Source organism: Astatotilapia calliptera, chromosome 22, assembly GCF_900246225.1.
Source record: "Astatotilapia calliptera chromosome 22, fAstCal1.2, whole genome shotgun sequence".
Classification (NCBI taxonomy): Eukaryota; Metazoa; Chordata; class Actinopteri; order Cichliformes; family Cichlidae; genus Astatotilapia; species Astatotilapia calliptera.
This window is the reverse complement of record NC_039322.1, coordinates 26,454,537-26,472,274: the sequence shown is the minus strand read 5'-3', so window position 1 is coordinate 26,472,274 and position 17,738 is coordinate 26,454,537. Positions and strand designations below refer to the sequence as shown.

At 38.5% G+C, this 17,738-nt stretch overlaps 1 protein-coding gene across 3 annotated transcripts in view; it reads right to left on the bottom strand.

Annotated features, from left to right (window-relative positions):
- trappc9 (trafficking protein particle complex subunit 9) overlaps positions 1 to 17,738 on the bottom strand; it is a 233,699-nt gene that overhangs the window by 170,350 nt on the left and 45,611 nt on the right. For all 3 annotated transcript variants that reach the window (XM_026155948.1, XM_026155951.1, XM_026155950.1), the window contains 3 exons: positions 9,610 to 9,695; positions 1,259 to 1,385; positions 945 to 1,077 (listed from right to left, as the gene is read on the bottom strand). In XM_026155948.1, coding sequence (XP_026011733.1) covers positions 945 to 1,077; positions 1,259 to 1,385; positions 9,610 to 9,695 — 346 coding nt within the window. The remainder of the gene's footprint in view (positions 1 to 944; positions 1,078 to 1,258; positions 1,386 to 9,609; positions 9,696 to 17,738) is intronic.

Here is a 17,738-nt window from a genome sequence, read left to right as displayed (position 1 = left end):
GTTGATTTCTTTGAAGTGTTTCTGTTCTCACCACAGGATCCCAATATGCTTGCTATGATATAACTTTGGTTTGTAATTGGTACCACTCAGCCACAAAGCGATCCCTTTTTCATAGCTATACTTGAACACAAACATTTCATGAAATAAACACAAATACTAACACAGGCAACTTTTACATAATGGTGTAAACCTGAAACCTGCACATGCACTCGAGGGCAAACTGCATCACGTTGGCCAAAAACACACTACTCAAAATGTTAACTTTTCTTACTTTTGGGCGTAAAAACTATGAGTAGAGAGGAGTCCGTGAGTTGTACAACAGTCGCACATTTGTCATTGTTTTGGCTCTGTACCTCAGCACAATGGATGTGCAATGAAACAATGACCATAAAGCTAAAGTGCTGACTTTAAGCTTTAAAGGTGTTTGAGGGTGTTCACATCAATCATGGGTGAACAAAGCAAGACTCTTTGCCCTTCCTATGTTTTTATGGGAAAATGTTCTTGTCTGTTGACGCAGTCTAACACTTCAATTTACTTTACTAAAGATAAAAATGAGGCCAAAAGGCCAACGCTAGTAGAGAGAAACCACAAAGCATAACATGATTTTCAGTGGTTAAATAATTTACCAAGTAGTTATGAAATACTTTAGCCTTTTGCTGTGGGCATCAAAATGTTGTATTAAATATATGTAACCCAGTCTAGCTAATTTGGCTGCCAGCTAATGTAATTAGTGTTGAAGTGTTATCTTTGTTAAACAGGTGTTGTGAACCACATATAAACCTTTCGTCACCCAATTTGGCAAAGCAAGGCTTACCCAGTGTTTACCCCTGGCCTACTGAGACCTGTGACATTATCAGCATAGCAACACAGTCAGATCTTTTCTACACTGACTGTTAGTGAACAATTAGTGTCATAGCAAAGACAGCGTGCAGAGAGTTCCTGACCGTGGCAGTGACGTCTGGAGCTGGAGGCGAGGAAGAGCGGGAATGACCTCCACTAAACAGCCGCTAGTCTTCACACTAGGCAGGCCATCCAGCAGGCAATCACTGGTTACACCAAACACTGACGTGTGGTAACCTGGGTTCAAATAGAAAATAGAATCTTTAGTGGATGAAATTACTGGAGTGGAATGGTGAACCACTGACCTTTAAAAAGGAGTCTGACTCAAAAGTGTGTGCAAAAACACAAGCTAATCTTTCCAGCTAATTATTATGTGCAACAATCCAAGTAATGAAAAAATCTTTTCAGCCACACTGACCGTTGACAGTAATGTTCCCGGCTGTACGTGGGACGCCAACCAGAGTAACAGGGTACAGGCCAGACTCGGCAGGCAGAGACAGCGCTGCAGGCAGAGATTCAAATTCTACTCCGGAGGTCAGCAAACCCTGAATGCAACACACAAAAGGAGTAGGAATGACCAAGATGTAATGCAGAAATCACAATCGGCAAAAGCCACTGTGCCAAAACCAAGGAAAACTGACTGCAAAACCAGTCTCTCATCTTTTGGCCCAACACGGTTCCTCATTTGTTTTCCTTTTGAAAAAGCAGAGTGAGGTGCAGCAGATCAATTTTCCAACACCAATTCCGTGTGAAGTATCTCTCAAAACATTTCAAATGATCCATCATCTTAATCTATCCACGATGTCCTGAAGATTAAATTTCTGGCGGAATGAGATGGCCATTTCCATGGAAGAAAATCATTCTCTGCGGGAAATGACCATTTGAGCCATGTATGCCTGAGAGGTGAATGAAAATAAGTCCTACTGATGACAACACAGAAGGAAGGGGGATCAAAAAGGTTTCAAATTCAGCTGGCCAAATCCAGATATTATAGAGAGCAGCAGATTCTGTTCAAGTGTTTTTTATGCATTACAAAATCTTGCACTGGCCGTCCAAAGGGTAACTTTGAACCGTTAAATCAAAGTGTCTGAACTAAATTGAAATCAACTGTAAAATGTTGGTGATGTGAAGAATAGCTCAGATAATATTTCTGGTTTATTACACCTACAGCTAAGCCATAGATATCAAAATGATTATTTTGAAGTGTGACAGGTCAAAAAATAAATTATGATAAATTGCTGAAGGTAACGTTAACATTAAGACCTTATAAAAGGTGAAAATCTTGTAGAAATTAATTGGATCTTATATGTGAAAGAAAGAAATTGAAAAGTCCCAAAAAAAACATATTAAAAAAACAGACATTGAAAACAGACATTAAAAAAATTGAAAATCTCTCTCGCAAAACATCTCACTACTTTTAAAATTAGATCAATTCTGTCTCAGAATGATGCTGAGAAACCACTTCATGAATTCATCACTTCCGAACTGGTCCATTGTAATTCATTATGAGGCTGTTCTAAATCTCTCCACTCACTACAGTGGGAGTACCATCAAGGACTAGGAAGAGAGACCATATTTTCCCCACATTAGCTTCTCTCCACTGACCCAATTAAATCCAAAACTGAGTTTAAAATCCTTCTCCTCACATTCAAAGTCTTCAAAAACATCAGGCTCAATCAAATCTTAAAGACTTTTTAAGTATAGTATTCATATTGTCCAAAAACGCATATCACTTTCAGGCTGCAGGCTTACTTCTGGGTCCTAGAGGACAAGAAAGAAACAGTGGTGAACCAGTGACAGGGTCATGGGCAGGCAAGCCTCGCTGATGCACAGCGAAGGCTGATTGACCTCAGTGGTCCAATCTAACTGATGAGCTGCTGTAGCTGAAACTGCTGAAAAAGTTTGTTGACTCTGATAGAAAGGAGTCAGAATACACAGAGCATCAGAGTTTGTTGCACAGCTGCAGACCGGTCAGGGTGCCCATGCTGATCTCCATCCACCACCCAAACTGCCACGCACCATCTACCCAAGTATCGTTGCAGACCATTCACACCCTTTCATGGAAACTGATGACAGTGGTGTGTTTTTAGCAGGATAATGCGCCCTACCACAAAACAAAAACTGTTCATAAATCATCTGAGGAGCACAACAATGGGTTTTAGGCGTTGATCTCCAAATTCTCTGTGTCTCATTCCAATCCAGAATCTGTGGGATGTGCTGGACAAACAAGTCTGCTGCATGGTGCCCCCATCTCATAACTTGCAGGACTTAAAGGATCTAAAGTTAATATCTTGGTGTCAGATACCACATTACACCTTCAGCACTGCTTCAGGAGTCTAGCAGAGTCCTCAACAGGTCAGGGCTGTTTAGGCAGCAAAAAAGGGACCGATACAATATTAGTCAGGTTGTCATAATATTATACATGATCAGTGTATATGCTGCAGCATATCATTAGTGTTTCGTTCTGTCTCCTTATGCTCTCGTTGGTTGTTTTCTCTTTCCCCAAACCCCGAACCTCTCACACCAAATTCATCTCTCTGAGCCTGGTTCTGCTAGAGAATTATTCCTATGAAGGGGAGTTTTTCCTGCCCACCATCGCAAAGTGTTTGCACAAAGGGGCTCCACTGATTGTTGGTTTTTCTCCCCTATACTGCAGGGTCTTTACCTTAAAATATAAAGCACCTTTATGCAGCTGTCATTGTGATTTCTTGCTATATTGTTGACCTGAAATGAACTGAAATGACTTGAAAAACACTAAAAATGAGTCATCACTCAACATTGTAGTCCATAGTGACATCTACCACCAGGTACTAAATGTAATTGCACTAGAAAAAGAATACATGTATCATGGAACATCAATTAAATCAGGCTAGATACTAAAATCCTTATTTGAGAGATTCAGTGAAAAACCTACTACACACTTACTGCCACAGTAAAGACAGTAACTTCATGACTGTTCTGGGGGACAGACATTGATCTAAGCAATAAGAAGAATCAAATCAAATCAAATCAAATCACTTTTTATTGTCACATCAAGAATGTGGGGAAGAAACGTTTCGTCACTCAACCAAGTGACTTCTTTGATTTGGAGCAACACACTTTTTGAATTACACCATCAGCTGATACAGAGGTCGTTCAAATGACTGTGATGAATGGCTATGGATAATTGTTGGATTCTGACCCCTTACCAGTCTGTACCGCATACTGGGCATCCAGCTGAACACTTCTGTTTGAGCTCCGCTTCCACAAGGACAGATACAGAAACGTTTTACCACCTCAAGACTTTTTATAACATTTTGTAAAACCTTCCAAGGTATTTTGTTTTGTGATATTTTATTTATTCTACTGCATTAAGATGTTTTTCAAGTTTTGGCTGGTGTAACACAGTAATATGCCAACGTTTAGGATAAGTTCTTATCTCATTTGGTAACACTATGAAGTAATGGATCTGTGACTCAAATTTCTTTGATCAAATGTCTCGATGGCGACATACCCCATCAATACTGCTGTCAGGATTAGAAGATTATTCTGTCTTTATCCTTAATGCATTGGAAAACATGTCTGATCTGAATTAGTTCATGATGTTTTCTTGAAAACAAAGAAAATCCTTTCAAATTATTCCCATTTCATTTTCAATTTTACATGTTTTTAAAGATCTTGTGATTGTGAAGAACCCTTAATTTGTTTCCCCACTTTTATTATTTTTTTTATCAAATTAAATTTCTGTTGGAATAATTTTGCTAGCAAACAAGCCAAACAAATCACGTAACTTTTTGGCACTTATTAGCAATCTCAGAAGCCTGTACTACCTGGTGGTGATCACAACAGGATGTGAAATTAACTGTCTGTAGGAGTCTGAAGGGAAAAATCCCAGCTTGTGCCCACTTGGCTGGAGTGGAAGAAAAAAATCCTCTAAGTTTCAATTCTAGTCAGTAAATCTGTGGCTTTCAAGTTTTCTTATAAATGCTTAATCATGTCCCCTCGAGTAACTATTTACATTCCCAGTACACTCAGCCTTGTTTAACAAGGCAGACTGAGGTGACGTAATGACTGCATCAATCCCTAAAAGCAGACACTACCTCACTAGAGAGAAGGCTGCCTAAGAGCTGAGGCTCTGAGGTGCCACCGCTGTGATTTAAGTGCTTACTGCTTTCACTTCATGACATTACAAGCTTTTTTTAATAGCAGAAGCATCAGTGAAAAGCTACTCGAAACAGCTGATCTGTTTTCTGCCTTTAAAAGGTTCATTAGCTTGTTTCATTAACAATAAGAAACCAGGTGAAGCAAAGTGAGCAGCACTGTTTGAGTTTTACTAACAGAATGCACTTATCCCTTTGATTTGTCTCATGTCACTATAGCATGAATATTATTTGTGATTACTTTGGCAACAACAAACGTTTTATAACAAAAGCCAGACAGCAGACATTTCTATTAAATTTGCTTTTTTTTCCCTGAAGAAAATGATTAGTCCATATTTATTATAACTATCTGGGCTGACCTGAGTAAATGAAAGAGGAAATAAAAATCAAAGAGTCATTTTAACAGAAAGCAAACAGATACCCCAACTTGTTTGTTGAAAGTATGAAAGAAGCATCTGATGGTGACCCCTCTGAAAATGAAAAGCTGGCGGTTGTAGTAAAAAGCACCACTTTAACGGAAAATCGATAAAGCACAAAGCAAAGCTGTGTGTTAGCGCTGAAGTCGTGTGGTGACTCAGAAGGAGAGGCTGCCTTGCCAAACTAAAGGGTCACCTTGATGAGAGAAGAAGGAAAAGTGACCCTGTGTGTTTGTGTGTTTCAGAGAGCTGGTTTTGTACAGTGGATAAATGGTTGTTCTAGTGTACCGGCAGTCACTTTGTCTGGGTTACAGGGGCGCTCTTGGCAGCTTACGTCATTCTGTCTGTCTACCAGCGTGACTCTACAACACCACCTAAGGTTCCCAGCTGCCATGGAGATGTGAAAGCTTCAGTCTCCATCTGTGAACTGATCAGTTTACCTGTAGGTGGGGAGGAGATGGTGGCATATCTGACCTTGTCTGTGTGACAAATTCACCTTACAACATACTGGCATAGTAGCATCTTAAACCTCTTCCCTTGGGCTTTGCACAGGTTTTTGACATTATAGGGTAGGTAAACACAGGTGTTACCAATCACATTAATGCAGAACCCTAATTAATATGATTAGTAACAACTGTGTTTACCTAATATTTCATGTTAGACCTAATGGCTCAACACAGCTGCTTAACCATTTATTGAAAAAGTAAAATAAGCACTTACAAGACATTTTTGACACTTCTATAAATAAACCGAAAACTAAACAGTGTTAAACAATGAATTTAGCCAGGTATCATTATGCAACAGTAGTTTGCAGCAGGTAATTTCAAATGCAGAGTTTCTGAGCTCAACAAACATAACCAAACACACAAACTGTTTATGTGCAGTTTGTCTCATAGTGTGCTGCTTAGCTAAAGCTACAGCAGCTCGTCTGTTGGCTCGGAGTACATGGGCCTGCCTTCGCTCCCCATACGGAAAAGAAATAGTAAAAACTTATATGTGATTACTCATGAAAGTGGCCACTTTCATGAGTAAATCATATAAGGCTTACATGATTTACTCATGAAAGTGGCCACTTTCGCATTACTTTCATACATTGTTTTAGTAAGTATCCAAAACATACAAGTTTCATTATATAATTTTTCAAGGGATCTTATATCTGTTTTCACACTTATATGCTTTTCATACAAGTTTCACACAAGACAGATACAAACTTTATAATATTTATATATATCTTTTCCATATGGGTCCCCATGTGCATTTGCATTTGCTGCCCATGATCTGTGTCTGGTTTACCTCTGTTTCTTTCTTGGACCACTTTTGATAGACACTGACCACTGCCCATTTTTTCTGCATTCAACACAACCCTCTAAGGACAAAAGTTTTAGTTTAACTTGAATATATCCCACCCACTAACAGGGACCACGATATAAATTGTGATGGCTGCATGCAACCACACAATTGAAATACTTAGATAATACTCATTTGATCTTTTTGTCTTATGTTTACATTATGCTCTAAAGCTTCTGTGATCATAAGTTAACTAATTTGATATTTTGAGTTTACCTGTAATGCATGACAGCACTAGGCTATAGTCCAAATGGTGGCATAGACTTTGCTTTGCATTGTTTGTTATTTTATATAGGTATATGTTATATTAATTATATTTCTGCTCTTTCTGAGTTACCTGATCTCTGCTCCAGTCTTTCCTGGTTTGGCTGAAAGTGGAGGCTGAGGGTGGAGCTGGTTTAAATGCAGAAGCCAATAAAATGGACTGAACCATCTATTGTGATCATGTAGGTGGAATGGGGTTCTTCTTGAATGATGGTTAGCTGTTATCTCTCTAGTTTTCACCTTTGGTGTATATAGTGGTTTGTTCATTTGCTATATAACTGGAGCTGTTTCTCATTTGGGCAGGTTAGTTTGTTATGTTTTTGTTAAGTGACTTTTGAGTAGCGTTCTGTTAAGTTAACCTCTTTTATGGGACCACTTGGTTCTTAAAAAGTTTATTTTTGTTATTTTGAATTTTTGCAATCATCTTGTCATTTTTGGGGTATAATAAAACCCATTTTTTCAAAGATTACATTTGTGTCTGTTCCTGGCTGCTTGGTTCATGACATAAATATATAATAACAACTAGGCTTCTTGGCACATGATGATTTGGTATTGCACTGCAGTCTACAGTGGATGAAATATACAGTTCAGATTTCAAACAGCACTACAAAATAACCAACGCACAATAGCACACCATAAAGTGAACACTGAGTGGTCAGTTCAAACACAATACATAGTACTTAGTGTGTACAAAAACACTCGTGCTATTAAAATTATTGTGCTTGTTTGACTCTAAGCACACAATTTAACCCACAAATTCTGACTGAAACTGTGACTTTTTTTTCCTCCTTTGTTCTTTCAGTTTATCTTTGATATACCATCATACTTCACTGAGGAGGTTTGAGGGTTTAAGAATCATCTGTTGGATGATAACATAAATGTGTATAATGTTTTCTCATATTCCAGAGTGATGCTGTCTTTCCAGATATTTGAATATGGATTCCTCCTGGAATCAGCAGAAAGACAAAATAATCTTTTTTTTTTTCATATGTTTTTTTTTTTTACAAATGCACACAACTTTGCATTTACTGTGAAAGATTATATAAAACTGGGGGCAACAAGAAATGTTGTAGTTCAGCCACCAAATGTTAATGATCTCTAACTTTAAAGTTTTTAAAGAATGAACTGAAGAAGCCTCTTGGATGAAAGGTGAAATGTCTTCAAATAGCTTGAAGAGTCCAGTCACCTTCTGTCATTATTAAAAGCCTACACAGACTTAAAGATGCTGATTTAGTTTAGTTTAGTTTTTTTCAGAAAGTCAACAGTATGGTATATCTTAAAAGTCGGTGTAGAGAAATGATATTTCTCGGACAAATATTTGGCTTGTTACACATAGAAATGCAAATTTGGGGACAAGTGGACTGTGACTATTCCTTGAGTTACCAGATGTTCCAAACTGCAGGTTGTCTGCGTCTCCTGTAACAGCATGTGCCATTATGTGTTGATGCAGCATGGCTAAATCAACCAGCAAGACTTGTCCAAGTCTGTTTGGCACCAGCTCTGAGATGGCCTCCGCAATTAGGAGTCCACTGTCACTGCTTACGCTCTGTCACAAAACTTTCACGGTAATTTGTTCTCGACTTTCCAAATAATTAAAGCAACATCACTTTTGACATGTAATGCATTGTGTACACTCCTGTATGCCACTGCTATCTAACAGCATAAAGCAAGGCTTTCCCCTGCTGGCCTTTTATCGAGCCTTAGGATTGCTTTGCATTTCAAGGAGGTCCCACATCACTGCATTCATAAACAGAGACAGCAATGAGCAGGAAGAAAAGCAATTTATTGGGAAATGTTTTCCACCCCTTGGCTTAATAAAGTGGCTTAACATGTGTGCATGAAAAAAAAGCAAGAGTGACAACGTTTGTAAGTTAGAAATGGATGTTGAAGACGTAGAGATCTATGCATGAGCTGGAGATACATTGACTATTAAATATTAAAATGGTTAAAATGGTCTCTTTTAAAGTAGAAATGAAACACTAGACGTCTGTATAAAGACATCATGGTGTGTTGCTCTCTAAAATGTACACATATTTAACGCTGCCTGTGAAGCTGCATTTAAGAAATAAGTGCCTAAAGTTAGACTTACATCAGTTTAAGCACTATTAGCATCAACCAGCCAATAAACACAATAATTGGCAGGTTGACTGTGCTGGTTGGTTAAAACCTTGAGCACTGAGTTCTTAAATCCAGCTTCACAGGCAGCGTTAAATATGTGTACGTTTTAGAGAGTATGGCTCTATAGTGTAAATTAGCCTTTATATATGATATGTGTTTCATGTCCACTTTAAAATATTTTTTCCTCTCAGTACAGAAAAGGAAAGGCAACGGCCGACCTCTGAAAGGATGGTGAATAAAGCAATACAAGCATCACGAGATGGATCTCTCACTGGAGGAAGAAGAGCTCTCACAATCAAATGCAATCATTCCCAAACTCACTGTCAGAAAAAAGAAAGATTTTAAGGTAGGATAACTAAGCAAACAAGAATAACTGAAAACCAGTGTTATTAAGAACTTATTACTATAGCAACTACTTTCTGTGCTTTGATATTTACCATGATTATGGTGCACTTGTTAAGGTTAAGAGTCATAAATTGACCTACCATGTTTTCTACACGCAGTTCATAAGGCATTGGGTTGTAGACCATGAGCTGCACTTCACAAACATCCCCTTGAACCCACTGGAAATCTAGAGAAAGATGGACATAAAAACATTAGATTTTAGTGGTATTAAAACCCAGGTGCAATTAATGGTAAAATCCACCATAACACTATGACGCCATTCATGATCAAAGGCAACAATCACTGTTTAAAAAAAACAAACAAACAACCAAGACTTTTCCATTCCTGCTTGATATACGTTTTCAGCTGTTCAATCAGTTTGTTGCATCTTTTTCTTTCATTACCAAACAGGAAGTTAATTAAAGAAAAACTTCCTGGATTTTTCAGCTAAGCAGTGATGACGTATACAATGCCACACAAAACATATATCACTTTTTTGATTAGATGACAGATTACAAAAGGAACTTGTTTTCTTTTCGTATGCTGTTAAAACCTGTGATTCCCCAACAGTAAGCAATCTGTGCCTAAAACTAGCTTGTACGCATTTGCTTGGATCTAATGGTTCAACTAATTTCCATGACCTCTCAGTAAAAGGGGGAGAAAACCTGTAAGAGGCTGACAATCAGTCACACTAACCATGACAAATGGGCAACAGCTACGCACTGACACATTCCAATAGACAAGAAACAGGACAGAGCAGAAGAGCAGATCCTCTTGTTGAGCTTGTAACACACACCTTTAAGTGTACAAGGGCCCAGAGTGACTCTAAAAAGGCTGTAAATTTGATTCCTGTGGTCGTCAAAGCGGCACAGATTTCCTGTTCTTCCCTTGACCTTCTGAGTGACCAGTGATGCTCCAACCACACTTCTATATTTTCAAACATAATGATAGCGAGTTTGATAAACTACAATTTTGCAAATATTGACAGTATAAACTTTAATTCATAGGTTTCCATTTCTAAAAGCAATGAATTCTGTTTATTTACTGGTTTGTGAGTTATCAACACCATTCTGATGGTTACTTAAGCTGCAAGTAATCAGGGCTCGCAAAATCGCTAGCCCGACGTCCCGGAGCTAGCGATATCTCCGGTCGGGCGACCAAAATCTATCTCAGCCCCGCCCGTCGGGCTATATGATAACCCAATGTTTCAAAAGCTTTGGTAATGCTTGTACTGTGTGGCACAGCTATAAGCATCAACTGAATGGCTATTATGAAGCCATCATTATGAAAATGATGTTTACAATACTTAACATGAAGCACTAAACTCAATAACTTGAGTTTATTATATAATATTACACTACAGAATATTTCTAATTAACTAGGCAGCCCGTTCTCTTGATGATACTTTAATTCTGAGGTCAAGTTGAAAGAAAGGCAGTTGTGAAATGTAAAAATGAGGTGAGAGGTCAATTATGACATTAAATTTCAATGCAAACTATAATGTCATATTTAGAATCCCCATATAGCATTCCTCTATATACCTCAATGTTATATAAACAATAGCAGTAAGAAACAGCATGTAGCATTATTATAATTTTGACCTTTTTATTAGTCTATTGACTTTAAAGTAGACTTTAAAGGAGAGGTCAGAGGTAAACATCAAATCCAAGTGTTTTTAGAGAACTTTCTATATTCTGACAACATGCACCACACTAGGAATCATAGTTTTAAAGTTACAAGGCTTTTTGTCAGCAACCAATCAGTCAACCAATAAATCATTAAGTCCTTGGTGGATGTAATAATGGACAATGATGTTACAAATGGGCTAATGTCAGAGGAAATTTAGGTCATTTTTTTCAAATCAATATTATGATTAAATTTAATCTGACTTGCTAGCATATTTTGACATGAATCCATATGGCACAAATACGAATGACAAACAGGTCGCAGGACAACGGCACGGCTGGAATGGGTACCTGTCAGGTCCAACATTAACTGGATATGTTTAGCACTGACCACAATAATTTGCTAAGTTATGATGATTTATGAGTGAGAGCAGTCTTCCCGTTGCTGCAACATACACAAGTATCTCTGAGATACCAGCAGCTTTGACTAGACTACAGTATTTGAAAGAAACAAGAAAAGAAATCCTTGTGTGTTAATGTTATCAGAGTGGACCTGTTAAAGACTCTTTTGAGAAACCGCTACAGCTGTGTAACACAACAGTAAACACACTGTGGGCCATGTTATGAATACAGATTGTGTGGCACAAAATCCACAGTAATTTGAATTGATGCATGCGCTCTTTAAGGCTTGATGGATTTCTTTTTCTGTCTTTTTTTTTTTTAAATGGGTCATTGTTAGTTCACAGAAAGAAATTTATTAAGCTGTTGTGATGAGCTACCAGCAGTGATATTGAGATCAAATTATACTCGAACTTAATTAAAAAGACTCCAGAGAAAAAGGTTTTTAAAGGGCAGGGGTAAAAGGTGTGCTCGCATTATGGTTTCTGAAAAAGATTTTCAAAGTACCAAACAGTCAGGAAATGATCAGAGAAATTCATCAGGCACTGAGAACCTGACAGAAAACATTTCTCCAACTTTGAGAGAAAACTATCCATGATTCCTGAATAAGATATTTGAAGTACTGGGGTGGGGGGTTAAACGCATTGAAATACTGCTGCAGTAGTCCCATCTCCATTTTGAAATGTAACACATTCTAGTCCATTTGGAGAGCCCTTTGCTGTAAATAGACTTGCAAAAGAGGGCCTTAAAATCCTACCTCAGACCCTGGCAGGAAAAGGGATTTATGGAAGGCAAACTGTAGCCATGCACCCTGGGAAATTAAGCTAGTCAAAAGAAAGATATCTATAATATGAATGTCTGGAAAGTCCCACACAACCTCAGGTCTGGCTCACAGGCATACTCTTATAGCCAGCCAATTAAGTGTGAAATACACCTCAGAAAACAGGGGAAAAAAGTGGATTGCTTCCATCTTATTTGTGTTGCTTCAGTCTTAGCTCCTCAAGTGACCATTGATATTCAGCACATATCTACAAAGACTTCATCTCTTTCAAAACTCTTTTTACTTCCCACCTCAGCTGCTTATAATGAAGTACAAATACTTCATATTACTGTACTGAAGTAGAGTTTTTAGGCATCTGTACTTTTCTTAAGTATTTATTTTTGTCAACTTTCTACTTTAACTCCCTACATTTTTAAACACATTTGTGCTTTTTACTCATTACATTTTCAAAACAGATTTACTTGAGGGAAAGTTTTATTTCATTTTAATATTACTCTTATTACTCTTTCTGGGTCGCAAAATAAACTTTTAGCATATTTTCAGGCGAGAACGTGGGTGTGTAAACTTCAAATGTAGCTGAGCCGACGAGAACAGCGAACTCCCGGCACATCCTTTTCAAACCCCCGCGGTCTTTCGCTACTCAGGTTAAACATGATAAGTCACTTAGATAACCTCAAAATGTTATTGTTTGACGTTTTTCAGTTTATTAGCTCCTGAGTAAATCGCTGTGGCTGAGATTAAAGTTATTAGAATAGATTAAATAATTGGGGGACAGCTATAACGGTGACATTTAACTTACTTTAAATAATTACTGTAAAATTCAAGTTGTTTGTATATGTACAGTGGGGCAAAAAAGTATTTAGTCAGCCACCGATTGTGCAAGTTCCCCCACTTAAAATGATGACAGAGGTCAGTAATTTGCACCAGAGGTACACTTCAACTGTGAGAGACAGAATGTGAAAAAAAAGTCCATGAATTCACATGGTAGGATTTGTAAAGAATTTATTCGTAAATCAGGGTGGAAAATAAGTATTTGGTCACCTCAAACAAGGAAAATCTCTGGCTCTCACAGACCTGTAACGTCTTCTGTAAGAAGCTTTTCTGTCCCCCACTCGTTACCTGTATGAATGGCACCTGTTTGAACTCATCATCTGTATAAAAGACACCTGTCCACAGCCTCAAACAGTCAGACTCCAAACTCCGCCATGGCCAAGACCAAAGAGCTTTCGAAGGACACCAGGAAAAGTATTGTAGACCTGCACCAGACTGGGAAGAGTGAATCTACAATAGGCAAGCAGCTTGGTGTGAAAAAATCAACTGCGGGAGCAATCATCAGAAAATGGAAGACATACAAGACCACTGATAATCTCCCTCGATCTGGGGCTCCACGCAAGATCTCATCCCGTGGGGTCAAAATGATCATGAGAACGGTGAGCAAAGATCCCAGAACCACACGGGGGGACCTGGTGAATGACCTGCAGAGAGCTGGGACCAAAGTAACAAAGGTCACCATCAGTAACACACTACAACGGCAGGGAATCAAATCCCGCAGTGCCAGACGTGTTCCGCTGCTGAAGCCAGTGCATGTCCAGGCCCGTCTGAAGTTTGCCAGAGAGCACATGGATGATACAGCAGAGGATTGGGAGAATGTCATGTGGTCAGATGAACCCAAAGTAGAACTTTTTGGTATAAACTCAACTCGTCGTGTTTGGAGGAAGAAGAATACTGAGTTGCATCCCAAGAACACCATACCTACTGTGAAGCATGGGGGTGGAAACATCATGCTATGGGGCTGTTTTTCTGCCAAGGGGACAGGACGACTGATCCGTGTTAAGGACAGAATGAATGGGGCCATGTATCGTGAGATTTTGAGCCAAAACCTCCTTCCATCAGTGAGAACTTTGAAGATGAAATGAGGCTGGGTCTTCCAACATGACAATGATCCAAAACACACCGCCCGGGCAACAAAGGAGTGGCTCCGTAAGAAGCATTTGAAAGTCCTGGAGTGGCCTAGCCAGTCTCCAGACCTCAACCCCATAGAAAATCTGTGGCGGGAGTTGAAAGTCCGTGTTGCTCGGCGACAGCCCCAAAACATCACTGCTCTCGAGAAGATCTGCATGGAGGAATGGGCCAAAATACCAGCTACTGTGTGTGCAAACCTGGTAAAGACCTATAGTAAACGTTTGACCTCTGTTATTGCCAACAAAGGTTATGTTACAAAGTATTGAGTTGTATTTTTGTTATTGACCAAATACTTATTTTCCACCCTGATTTACAAATAAATTCTTCACAAATCCTACCATGTGGATTCATGGATTTTTTTTTTCACATTCTGTCTCTCACAGTTGAAGTGTACCTCTGGTGCAAATTACTGACCTCTGTCATCATTTTAAGTGGGGGAACTTGCACAATCGGTGGCTGACTAAATACTTTTTTGCCCCACTGTATACCCCCCGCCTTTGAATGTCTCCCTAATTCTGAGGTCTCAAGGTTGGCAAGTATGCATAAGACACAATCCTATTGATGTGTCTATCATCAGCTTATCATGCACAAAGAGATGAAAGAGAAAAAACATAATTTATGCATCATTAATACTACTATACTCGGGGCAAAGCTGGGCCAGAATTACTCTAAAAAGCATTTTTTTGGTGCAGATGTCCATAAATTCTGGTCACGGTACTTTAGCATCTAACCAGCGTTACAGAAGAGGAGTGAGGATAAAGGGAGTAATGTTTTTTTGTTTGTTTTGTTTTAAATTTGCAGGTAAAGTCAAATACAACATCTCTTAACAGCCCAAAAAATATTAGCAAACAAAATGTTTGTGTCCTGCATTTCCCAGGGAGAGAAGAGTGTGAGCTAACTTCAGCCAGAGGTGGAGGAAGATGTAGGAAAGACAAGAAAGGTTAAATTTTAAGGTAAATGCTGCTCAGTGGCATTTGACAAACTGGAAATTTAAAGCTGTCACTAAATGTCCTTGTTTTTTAAAATCAGATATTGGATCTGTATATGACATGAAGTTGTGTTGCTTTAATGTTGTCCTGCAAAACAAACTGTGGTATACTAACTTTGTCTTATACAAAGGTTGCAGGAAAATACAGGCCACTTTAGCATGGAATAAGTACGTTAGCTTGTCATACTGTGGGGAATTTACAGTAAAGGACTTTGTGTTCACGGTCATAGTTGGGTTATGTCAAGTGTAGCAGAAATGATACTTCAGTTTATTCACACAATTAATTCAAAGCAACAGCATCACCAACAGAGGCTGGCTGATCAAAGCCTGTCCACAAAGAAAATCTGCTGGAGCTCACAGCAGAAAATATCCGGTCCTGAAGTCTGATGTCATTAACTATGTCTGGGCCCAAACTACGCTGCAGGTCCATAAGTCAAACGATCACTGCAGCATTACTGGGAGTTGAAAAACTGTCTAAATTCTTTCATCTTTAATAAAATGATCAGCGTTGCTGCTTTACCAGGTGTAGCAATTGAGTTTAACATCCAGGCATCCATGAAAACAGAATTTATTCAATTTAACAGAGTTACAAGTTAGCAAGAAGTTAGCTCGCTAGATTCCACCTAAACATGATATGCCATGTACTGACTGAGAGACTCTGAAAATTTTAAACGCACAGCTCTGCTATCACTTCCAACATAAATGAAGACAGGAAAGTAAACAGCAGTGACGTTTGTAGGTTTACTGAAGTTGGGCTAGCTGGTTTAAAATGATGTGCTATGTGATTGCTAGCGACACTGCTATGTTAGCATAACATAAACACAGTGAAGGGAGGATGAACGCTAACTTTTTTCCACTCTGTAAAAGTTAACGTGACGGTTCCCGATGGTTAGGGACAAATGGAATCGCGGGACAGGATACCGTAAGTGGACCAAACTTCAGTCAGGAGAACAACTGAGATAATCCATCCACAATACAAGGTCAGTCAAGTTAGTCATTAATATACTGCTGCATGGGCTGGGCTGTAGTTACATCATAAGGTTTTAAAAACTGAGTTTTAAAATGATTAGCGGTAATAAAAACAGAGAGGCCAGCAGTGATCACTGACTAAACAGAAGATGCAAATCATAAAAACATGTTAAAAATAACAACAGCCTTATTAAACGCAGAGTAGTTTGGGCCCGGAAGCAGGGTTTATCACGTCATCACTTAAAGACCGGATTGTGATTCTTTTCCCCACACAAAGCCACTACAACCGATTTTAGGGTTGCCTCACCTGTTGCCCCATCTCAATTTAACCCTCGACTTTGCTCATGATTCTATTAAGGTGTTAACGCAAAATTAAAAAAATAACACTATGTATTCCCATGTTTTCTCATTTATTTTAGTACTATATTAATATAGCAACAAGATTCAGTTAGCTTTGAAAGAAAAAAATGGTAGAAATTTCCTTCAAAGAGCTGCATTTCAGAGCCTGTACATTTTCACTTTTACTTGAGTAAACAAAAGTCAAACATTCCAGTGTTTGTTAAACTGTCTCTCATGTCCCGTTAGAATATTTTTTTAATAAACATTTTAGAGATAAGATGTTAGGGGCTGTTACTGCACCCCACTGTGAAATACTGTATTTAACAATCAGCAGCATTCATCTTTTATACTAAATTATATATGGTCAGCATATGAAATTAGAACCAAAGACTGGACCAAAGCTTAGTTTCTGGGCCTGTTTAAAAGTATTAATAGTCATTAATTCCCCCAGATGAGAAACATTTTTAAAGCAGTTTTTTTGACACTGTAAATGAGAGAATTTAATCGAATTTAATCCTTTTGCTATGTGCCATTGTCCTTGAAAAGGATCTGTGGTTTTATATGACAACTTGTGTTTTCAGCTTCTAAGATGAACCTCCTATTATCAAACGTCAAAAATCCAGACAGGTTGATGTCTTGTTTTGCCAAGTTTGTAATTTGAAGTAACAATTTCTAAAAATACCTGCAATTGCCAGCAGCCCTCAGCCTCCTAGTACAAACACCTGTAGTGTCAATTTCAAAATCCAACATCACCTTCTTCTCAAGCTGACTTCTGACCTTTAGGTCAAGGCCACGGAGATTTAAACTCGTCTGACATTTTAACTACATACACTTACGGTATCAATTTGAAAATCCTGCATCGTGGTGTTCTCAAGTCACAAAACACACAACATCCTGAATGTCCTTCGAGAAGTGTGGAGAACTCAAATGAAATAGACAACTGCTAAGTTTGGAGACTGATGTAAAGTTAGCCAACACAGCACTGCAGCATGTTGAAAGATCTCAGTCTCAGCTTAAACAATACAGACTGTCATCCAGAGACAGCATCACAATTATCATTTGCATTGTCACATTAAAAAGCCAATATTTTCCTAATTTATTATCTCAGTAACCTGCTGACCCACAACTTACTGCCTTTTACACTGACTGCACTGGTTTAGAATGGTT